Source organism: Herpailurus yagouaroundi, unplaced genomic scaffold, assembly GCF_014898765.1.
Source record: "Herpailurus yagouaroundi ecotype Mexico unplaced genomic scaffold, PumYag 141, whole genome shotgun sequence".
Taxonomy (NCBI): domain Eukaryota; kingdom Metazoa; phylum Chordata; class Mammalia; order Carnivora; family Felidae; genus Herpailurus; species Herpailurus yagouaroundi.
This window is the reverse complement of record NW_024412396.1, coordinates 60,855,418-60,865,970: the sequence shown is the minus strand read 5'-3', so window position 1 is coordinate 60,865,970 and position 10,553 is coordinate 60,855,418. Positions and strand designations below refer to the sequence as shown.

Below are 10,553 nucleotides of genomic sequence, written 5' to 3'. Positions count from 1 at the left end.
TGGTGACAGGCCTCGTGGGAGGGACCCTGCTGGTGACAGGCCTCGTGTGTGGAGCAGCCCAGCGGCCAGAGGGCAGGGGTGGGGAGGAGGAGGTGATGTATGCTTGCGCGCTATGGCTACGTATTGGCTCAGTGTTAATACCCCCCGTTGGCCGAGCGGCGGAAGGTGTTCAGTGAGCACTTGGAGAGCTGCATGTGGCTGTGCACGCATGTGGCTGTGCACGCATGTGCTGGTGGGAATATGTGCGGCCCTGAATGTGGAGTTGGGCAGCTATGATTCAAGTTGTAGCCCTGCTGGTGAATCTGATTTTGAATTTTAATCTCACGTCTCAGTATCTCCCTCCGTAACATGAAAGGGCGAAACGAACACCCATTGAACTGCAATTCTGTGACCTAAAAACAGGTTTTCTTTTGATCTGTAGCCCAGTGCTTTGGATCGTTAGCTCTTCACCCTTTGAAATTAGCTACTTTTAAATGTTCAGCTGCAGTTGATACGCTCGTAAATGTGCTATAATAATGATGACAAGAGCTGGCATTTATTTTCCCCTGTGTGCCAGGCACTTGGCTAGGTAGGAATGGCCACTATCTGAGGGAGTTATTTTTGTCTTTCTGTGTCGGTGACCAGTAAGTCATTCATTTCTCTGGACGTCTCCCTTCTTACCCCTGACCCTCCCACCCCAACATCAGTTTAACTGACGGTTCCTAGTTTTATAACTTGAGGGTGGGCTCTCCATATGACTTTGAGGTGATAATTTGTACATGGAACAAAACGGATTTAGGTAAACGGAAGCTTTGGATCCGGTAGTCACGTCCGAAAAGCTGGTGGCCGTTAGCCACAACACGTGAGCATGCACGTACTTGCAAATTACAAATGTTTCTTTCTTTCAGTGGGCTTTTGTTTAAAACTTTACCAAGTTAGGAAAAGTTTTACATTTCTGTTGGTTTAGAGCATTTTGGTGGGGGACAAGGAAATATCAAGGTATTTATTCCTTGTGCTTCGGAAACTATTTACATAAGTAGATAAGAATTTCCTCAGAGAATTTTTCCTGTATTTCAAACTTGCGCTCAAACCTGTGGAATTGTGTTTTGCCATGGTCTTAAGTGAGAAGGATGTTCGCTCCACGGAATAGATTGGCCACACATATTAAGAAACAGACCTCAGAGGATCATTTTCATACGTCTTCAAGGGGTACGTTTGTCTTTCTCCAGGGCCGTTTCTCCTCTGGCACGTTGAATGGCAAGTCTGTCTGGAAGAATATCCCTGTGAGTTTCCCGAAGAATGGCTGGGCCGCGATTGGAACTCACTCTTTTGAATTTGCACAGTTTGACAACTTTCATGTGGAAGCCACAAGCTAATATTCACGGAGCACCGTAGAACACTCCTTGGATTTTCTTTCTTTCTTTTTGGTTTTGGTTCAGAGCCAATTCTTGCCTTGATGGATCAATACATGAGCCTCTCGGAGACTAAAAATAGTGAAGAGTAAATGGGGAGAGAAATATATTTTTGCTTGATCTTCTGGAAGATATTTTTAAAACTAATGCTGAGGGGAGACACGTGAATCGGTAACATTACCCGATATGGCCCCTAAAGTTCAAGCTGTACAGGGGTCCTGTTGTTAGGGGTGGTTTGGGTGGTTCACACCTTGAAGCCTTGGCTTTAATGCTGAGCTCGCTTTCTTCATCTTGTGTGCAAGGGCTCGTGCAGAGGGCAGTGACTTGATCTTCACAGAGGTGGACTGTGTGTCTGACTGAGCTGAGGGCCTCGTCTGGAGGTAATACCGCCCCAGAAGTTGCTGAAGAACACTGGAAATGCTGCTTTTTGAAAACCACTTCAACATGTTAATCTTACACTCTATAAAGAGTATTTTTTCTTTTCCTTTTTACAGTGATGCTTTCGAATTATAGATGAGTGGATGATTTGAAAAATGCCTCATTAATAAACTACCTCTAAATCTACTTCTGCAGTAATAAATATGAGCAGATTAATTGGGTTATCTGCAGTTTTTAAGTCTTTAACATCCAGCTTTTAGTCGTGTAACCCTTAAAACTCTCTGAGAACATCTTCCCAGGTGGCTGGAAGGAAGAAGAGAATCCCACCTAGCCAGTGCTGCACGTGGCTCTCAAGATGATATTGTAGCAGTTTTCTTGTGTCTTATCTCATTGCGCCTTTCGTGGTCTGTCTTGTGTGTCACTGATGACAGACGAAAACAGCTAACGAATTATTTTGTCTTTGCTCTCGGAAGAAGGGGAACACTAAGCTTCTGCTGGTACATAGAATTGGATCATTCTCTAATATTGTGTGATTTGATGCATTTATTTCATTAAAGTACAAATGTGTTTGTATTTAAGTATGGGGAGCATATTTCTCATGCAGTGTAATTGATATCTAAGCATTAATAGACATCCTAGAAACAACTCACATCATTCATGTCGATAAAGTAAATTCTGGAATTCTTTTATAATGAAAGTTCAGAGCTTCACTGGACTAATTCTGCAATTTTGGAATTTGTAATAGTTCAACATAGGTGAAATGAACAAAGTTGTCTATTTCTATTATAATAAGAAGGTAAATATTAGAATAAATCAGATTACAGAGAAAAATTTTAAATTAAAACCAAGTCTTAAGTGATTTCCATTCCGGTCTCTACGTATGTTTTTAAGTTAACTTTATTGTGGCAGAATTCACATACGATAAAATGTTCTCATTTCAAGGGTACAGTTCAGTGAGCCTTGGTAGGTGGAAATACCCACAAAACCAACACCCCAACTAAGATGTGGAACATTTCTGTTACCCCCAGAAAGTTCTCATGTGCACCTATCGTAATTTCCTCTCACCCGCACCCGTCTCAGGCAACCATCGATCTGATTTCTATTGATGCTGATAAATTTTCCTTGTTCTAAAACGTTATAAAAGTGGCATCATCCACTATGTAGTCCTTGCTTTAATTCAGCAGAATGCTTTAATTCAGTTTCTTTAATTCTTTAATTAATTCTTTAATTCAGCAGAATGCTTTGAGATTTGTCTATGTTGCTGTTTATATCAACGGTTTGCTCCTTATGTCAAAGAATATTCCATTGTATGGTTCTGCGACCGTTTGTCATCCCCTTCTCCCACTTTCTGGTGTTGCAAATAAACCTGTCCCGAACATTTGTGTACGAATCTCTGTGTGGACGTGTGTTTTCATTTCTTAATAAGTACCAAAGAGTGAAATTGCTGGATCTTTAGGGGAGTGTCTGTATAACTTTATATGAAGCTGCTAAGCTGTTTCCCACAATGACTGTATGATTTTACACTCCCAGCAGCGTGTTTGAGAGTTGCAGTTGCTTCACACTCTCTCCAAAGCTTCATGTTGTTACTCCGCCTGATTTCAGGTGTGTGGGTGTGTGGCAGTGCATGAGACGTTGAGCATCTTTTCACGGACTTCTGTGTCACTCATGTGTTTTCTTTTGTGAAATGTCTGTGTACCTTTTGCTCATTTTAAAAATTAGGTTTCCTGTCTTATTAAGAGCTCTTTATATATTTCAGATTCAATTTTAAAACTCAGATATATGTTTTATAAATTGTTTTCTCCAAGTATGTATCATTTCAAGAATGCAAAATTTTGATTTGGAAGTGCAGTTTATTTTTTTCCTTTATGGTAGGTGGTTTTGTTTTTCCGTTGTTTGTTTGTTTGGGTTTTTTTGCTTGTTTGTGGGGTTTTTTTTTTTTTTTTTTTTTTGCATCCTAAGAAATCTTTGTCTGTTCTAAATTCATAAGGATCTTACCCTTTTTTTCTTGTATAAGTGTTATACTTTTAGTTTCTATATTCAGTCTGTGATCCATTTTGCATTTTTTTTGGCATATGCTGAGAGGTGTGAGGTTTGACATTCATTTTTTTTTTTTTCTGTATGGATATTTAGTTTTTCCAATATCATTTGTTGAAAACACTATCCTTTGTGAAAAATCAATTGCCTATCACTGTGTACCTCCAGAAATAAATTCTCCATTCTGTTGTATTGATCTACATAGCTGTCCTTAGGCAAATGCCACACTGTCTTCATTACAGTAGCTTGAGAGTCAGTGTGGAACTCCGTTTAAATCCTCCCAACTTCTTCAAAATTGTTTTGTCTAATCCAGGTAAATGCGAAGTTTCCATATATATTTTAGACTCTCCTTGTATATATCTGCAAAGAGCTTCCACGATTTTTATTTGGGATTACATTAAAATTACAGATCAATTTGGAGAGAATGGATATCTTTGTAATATTGGCCCTTCAATCCATGAACATGTTCCATCTCCACATTTTTAGGCTTTCCATAATTTGAGCCATTTCTGTAGTTTTCTGTAGGGTACAGGTCTTGCACGTATTTTATTAAATTTATTATTTTGTGATTTTTTGATGCTGTGAATGATATTTTTTATTTCATTTCTCAGTTGTTTGTTGTGTGCATCACAATACATTTCTACAATACACATATTTCAGAATACACTTGCTTTTCTTCTGTTGACCTCTAGTCCAACCACACTGCTAAATTACTCATTCTACTAGCGCTTTTTTTTTTTGTAAATTCTTTAGGATTTTCTACCTACACAGTGTCATCTGTGAAACAGATAGGATTTCTTCTCTTGCAATATGTCTGCTTTATTTCTGCCTTATTGCACTGGTTGGGACTTCAGAACAACATAGAGAAAAAGTGGGAAGAGCAGACATTCTTGCCTTTTCATGATCTTAAGGGGGAAAATGTCTCACCATTAAGTGATTAAATGATTTTTCTCCTTTCTTCTATTAAGGTAGTACATCATTTTGTTTGATTTTCAAACATTAAAGCAACTTTGTGTTCCTGACATATGACAAGTGGGGTTTATTTCTTCGTTTATATATTAGTGGATTTGATTTGCCAATATTTGGTTAAAGGTTTTTATGTCTACATTTATGCAGAATGTCGGTCCAGTTTTTTATTTTTTTGTTTGTTTTTCTATTTTTGTCTGGTTTTGGTAACAACCTCATAAAATCATTTGGGAAGTGTCCCTTCCTTACCTCTTTTATCTTCTGAAACACTCTGTGAGGTTCTTCTATCTTAGACTCTAATCACTGGTATCAGTCACAGTCCAGGACAGAAGCCACACCAGAAAAAACGAAGTTATTAACTGGTAATGGGATTAACTACTAAGGGGTAATGAGAATTCCAAAGGTTACAGATATAGCAGGTATAGAGACCGGCCACTTATCGGCAAGGGCAGAGTACTCAAGGAAGGGGCAAATTTGGACGAGGGCTTCCTTGCAAAGCTGAGACTCGGTCTAGTAGAGATGGTGTGGCTGTGGATGGCATAGAAGTTCGCTGAGATGCTGAATCCTGGGCTGACAGGCAGGAAACCACCCTCTGGGGTGTGTGAGGAACATAGACAAGCTGCCTCCTGGGCTACCCCTGAAACTCCCTAGAAAGTTACCCCTTTGTGGTGCTGGTGAAACTTCTGGGAAACCACGGGGGGTGTTGGGGAACATCACTGGAGGGTGAATACCACTGCTCGTCCCAGCCCTCCTGAGTCACAGTGTGCTAAATGTTCCCAGTGGCCACACACCACAGGGGCAAGGAGGGAAAACACCCTGGGACAGGACGGCAAGCTCCTCCTCCAGCACCTCTCTGCTACCCAACAAGAGAGACATGTTTCCAGGGCCCAGCTGCAGTCTCACAAAGCAGGTCAAGAAGAGGGATTGGGGACTGAGAAACCTTAACAGAAGCTGGGCTGTTCCAATTTCTACATTTCTTGTGTTAGTTTTGGCCATTTGCGTCTTTCAAGGAATTTGTCCGTTTCGTATAATTGTCTAATTTATTGGCATAGACCTGTTCATAATGTTTTCTTATTTTATTGTCTATAAGGTGTTCTTAATATGGCCAATTTGTGCTTTCTCTCTCTTTATCTTTGTTAGTGTAGTTAGATTTTTGTCAATTTTATTTATGTTTCAAAGAACCAGCTTTTGGTTTCTTAAATATTTTCCCCATTGTTTCTTTGTTTTCTATTTCTTTGATTGCTGCTTGTACCTCTATTTTCTTCTGTTTACTTAGGTTTTTAATGTACTCATTTTCTGGCTCCTTAAGATGTAACCTTAGATGCTTGGGTCGCCATCTTCTTTTAACACAGACTTTCAATACTATAAAATTTTGTCTAAAACACCGAGCAACACCTCATGTATTTTGATATGTCATGATGTCTTTTTTTTTTTAAATTCAGTTCAAAATGTTTTCTCATTTCCGTTTTATTTTTATTTTTTGACATTTGTGCTAATTAGAAGTGTTTCATTTCCAAATACTTGAGGATTTTCCAGATTTTGTTGTTGTTATTATTGATACTTAGTCCTGTTGTGGTCAAAGAATACGCTCTTTTGGATTTCAGTTATTTTAAACGTATCTAGACTAGTTTCACGATGCAACTTATCTTAGTCAATGTATCCTTGAAAACAGTACAAACTCTTCAGTGATTGGCTGTAATGTTTTCCAAATATTAATTAAGTCATGTTGGCGGATTGTGTTGTTTAAGAATTCTGTGTGTTTACTGATTTTCTGTCTACATGTTCTATGAATTACTGAGAGAGGAACATTAAAGTCTCCAAATACAATTGCGTGATTTCTGGTTTTCCTTTCATCTTTGACAGTGTGACTCTTCTGGGGCTTTTAGAGCTTTTATAGGGCAGGTAGAATACCTTTCCACCAGGGCTAATATAGCCCCATTTCCTAAGGCAGGGAATTGTCCCAGGGCTGAAAGAGTTCTTTCCACCAGAGTTGTTCTAATCTTGACCATCTCCCATTCTCCCTGTGAGACTCCTGATATTTGTACAGCTAACAGGACCCTGGTAACTGTCCTTTCCCTGTTTATTCTTTGCCTGGCTCATGGAGTTTCATGCTATGATGATGTAGTTTAGTCTAGAGCCAAAGACACGGACCTGTCTGCAGGTTTCTGGTCCTCTTTTCCTACAGAGCTTTCTTCTTCCTATGAGCTGCATATCTCAGCCTCCTCAAACTCAGATTTTTTTAAAAGACATTATTTAGTTTTTGAGAGAAAGAGAGAGGGAATGAGTGGGGCAAGGGCAGAGAGAGAAGGAGACCGAGAATCCCAAGCAGTCTCTACGCTGTCAGCACAGAGCCCATCGTGGGGCTCGAACTCATGAAACGTGAGATCATGACCTGAGCTGAAATCAAGAGTTGGACACTCAACTGACGGAGCCACCCAGGCACTCCTCAAACACAGATTTTATCTTCACAGCTCTATAAGCCCATCCTCTGTATTTACCCCCTGTGTACTGGAATCTAGTAAATGCCTCCAGACAGAAATTGGGGATCACAAGGTTCATCTCATTTGTTTACCTTCTTTCAAGGATCACAGTACTGGGGTGCCTGTTGTCTAACTCCCTGAAACAGTCTCTTTGAGCGAAGGTCCCGTCCAGTTCCAGAAGTTATTCTCTCGTGGCTGGAGATGGACCTCTCAGCCCATTCAATTTAATATTTATCATGGACCTTTTTCCAAAATCCTTTATTTAACACTAATAATTTGAACCACATCCCATTATGACTTTGGTGCCGTTTCAGGTGGTATTTTGCTCTTCTCAGGTAGCTTGTGGCTCTTTGGGTAGAAAAAACTGCGTCTCCTACTTCTACATTCCCTGGTTTGGTGCTCAGTGAGGGTTTTACTTCTGATCAGGTTGATGTGAAACACTGGATTTGTATGTGGTTACTAGTAACCATGAATTGTATTCATTGAAACAGACACAGCAGAGCCTCTAGATGAGAGTGCTTTGTAAATTGCCAAACGTACTTCACATATTGTCTTCATCCTTTCAGACTGCTGTCACAAAATACCACTGCCTGGGTAGCTTATAGACAACAGAGACTTCTCACGGTGTCCTCACATGGTGGAGGGGGCTAGGGAGCTCTCCGAAACCTCAAAGAACCGTCATCCTATTCACGAGGGCTCTACTCTCATAAGCGAAACACCTCCAAAGGCCCACATACATCCCCATTCCATCACCGCGAGCGTTAGGATTTCAACATACGAATTTTGAGGACACAGATAATCAGAGCACAGTACACCAAAAATACCACCTGGGGGAGCACCACCATAAGAGCATTGAACCTGAGTCTGGAAGTTTGAGCTGAATGCCAGATTTGCTACTTAATTTAGCCTTGGTTGAACCATATAAGCCTTGTAAGCCTTCCAGAATGGAAGGAGCCGTCTGTAAAGCAAAGAACCTAGGCTGGTCACCAAGACACCTTCCAGCTCTTACACCCAAATTCTGTAACTTGCAAATCTGCATTTCTTTGTTTAATTCAAATCTTGCTTACCTGAAGAGGTAGCTTTGTTTCTAAATCAATAATGTTTGCCATCGTTTCTCATGCTGAAGATGAGCGCACAATGCCCTGCACATTTTCACTCTGGCGAAATGGCCTCGTCAAGTGAAATCATTTTGCAAACCATATTTTACTTCATTTTAAAGTAATATGGATGGGCTGTATACCAAATTCCATTCTTCTAGGTATGTGATTTGCTTAAAAAGACTGTCGTTATCACTCTCACAGAACTATTCATAATATTTTTAAGCTATCGTGGTGTCCAAACAAGAGGTAATCAAGAGGCGTGTTTTAGAAACCACAGTGTTCTAGTTTTTGCTCATAGGTAGATTCTCACACTTGATTTTTCTTGTCTTGTTAATATTCTACTTTCACTTCAAAGAAAGCTTGCTTTTCTTTGTATGTCAGAAGTATTATAATTTGATCATATTATTCTGAAGATAGCCTTTTTCGCTTAATTCAAGCCCATGGCTGATTTGAAACTTTTAAAATGCATTCTCCTCCCCCTCTCCCTCTTTCTTTTCCTTCCCTTTCTTACCTTCTCCCTTCTTCCTTCCCTCCTTCCCTGCCATCTTCTTCTCTACTCCATCTCCTTCACCAGTAAAATTGAACTTGATGTTCCAGAGAATTGATAATTGTTACTCAACTAGGAAAAAATGCAAATACTTTGAGGGATTGTAGGGGGCTGTTGGACAAGAAATTGGAAATGATTTTGCTCTAACAAGATATTTATAGGTTTCACATTCCTGGGGGTGGAAAACATTACAGAAGTAAGTGATTTCAAGATTATACTGAAAAGACAGTTTATTACTCTCTGCATCTGTTTAACAGATTGCACTGATTAATGTTTTTGAATAGTGTGGTATGTATTTAACACAACGTGGGAAGTGTTTCTAAGCCCACATTAAAGCTTTTATGTGCAAGGTGGTACCATGTGCTTTGGGGATGGGCTTGGACTTTGGTATCAGTGCTATTGCTGTAGCGGATTTACTGCTATGTTTGATAACAAACAGGCTGTCAAGCCCCTCGATTGGAAGACCCCACTAGACACAGGCAGACGATGCAATTTCCTTGAGTGTAGGTAAATGGCACGAAAACTTAACTGTGTGTGGATGGCTCAGTGTGGGGCACACAGGGGCATCTTCCCAGGCGGGGTTGTTCAACTTCTGGCCCTGAAGGCTCACAGGACTTCTCACCTACTTCTGACACTGTCTGATGGGGACGGGACTTGGTCAGATTGTTTGCAAACGGAAGGATTCAGGATATCTCTACCCACCTGCCTCTTTCCAGTTGCTCTGCTGGCTATGTGCATGGGTACTCCGTAGGTGTAACCGGTAGCAACCTCAGAAGAGTCTGAGAATTCACTGCAAGACTAGATGAGCTGAAGATCAGTCTCTCAGGTAGAGCGTCCTGTTGTCTGTCCAGGTCACAGGACCTCCAGAGGTCTCTTTCCACACACCCCCTGTGACAGATCTACAGAGACTCTAATTATTTTTGCAAATAAAACCACCCAAGATGTCATGACGGTTAATTTTTTGTGTCAGCTTGGTTGGGCCATGCACTCAGCTATTTGGTCCAACATTATTCTAGATGTTTCTGTGAAGGGGCTTTTGTAGATGAGACGAACATTTAAGGCAGTAAACTGAGTAAAGTGAAATATCCTCCATGATGTGGGTGGGCCTCATCCACCCAGTTGAAAGCCTCATTTAAAAAAATGACCTCCCTGGAAGCAGAGGCGATTCTGCCAGCAGACTGCCTTTGGACTCAAACGACAGCTCTTTCCCGGGTCTCTAGCCTGCCAGCCTCCTCGGCAGATTTGGGGCTTGCCAAGCCTCTACAATGGCGGGAGCCAATTCCTTAAAATAAATCTCCCTATATTATATATCCTACTGGTTCTGTGTGTCTGGATACAGATGGTTTTATCCTGGAAATGTGTCTTGGAATTCTTAAACAGAGGTAGATAAAATTTTCTATTTGGGGTACTGCATTACATTTCCTAATAAAAATGTCACTGAGAACACAGAGATTTTGGGCTGGTTTTCGTAGAGGATTGAAGAGAACATGGGATCTTCGATAATCATAATTACTGGAAATCTTCAGTAATCATAAACATTTGTGAATGTTGAATGAAAAGCTTACAATTAGTGTAACCGTGATGGCATGTTTTTAAAAATGTTTATTTATTTTTGAGAGACAGAGACACGGCACGAGTGGGGAAGGGGCAGAGAAAG

The 10,553-nt window shown here is 40.4% G+C and overlaps 1 protein-coding gene across 7 annotated transcripts in view; it reads left to right on the top strand.

Moving 5' to 3' along the window:
- The window catches only part of GALC (galactosylceramidase), a 151,741-nt gene that overhangs the window by 61,249 nt on the left and 79,939 nt on the right, over positions 1–10,553 (top strand). For 3 of the 7 annotated variants that reach the window (XM_040477935.1, XM_040477934.1, XM_040477933.1), the window contains one exon: positions 1,209–2,563. The exons of 2 other annotated variants lie outside the window; for them this stretch is intronic. In XM_040477935.1, coding sequence (XP_040333869.1) covers positions 1,209–1,355 — 147 coding nt within the window. In that variant the 3' untranslated portion in view covers positions 1,356–2,563. Of the gene's footprint in view, positions 1–1,208; positions 2,629–10,553 lie in introns of those variants that run through there. 2 more of the 7 variants (XM_040477930.1, XM_040477937.1) reach the window with 1 other exon arrangement.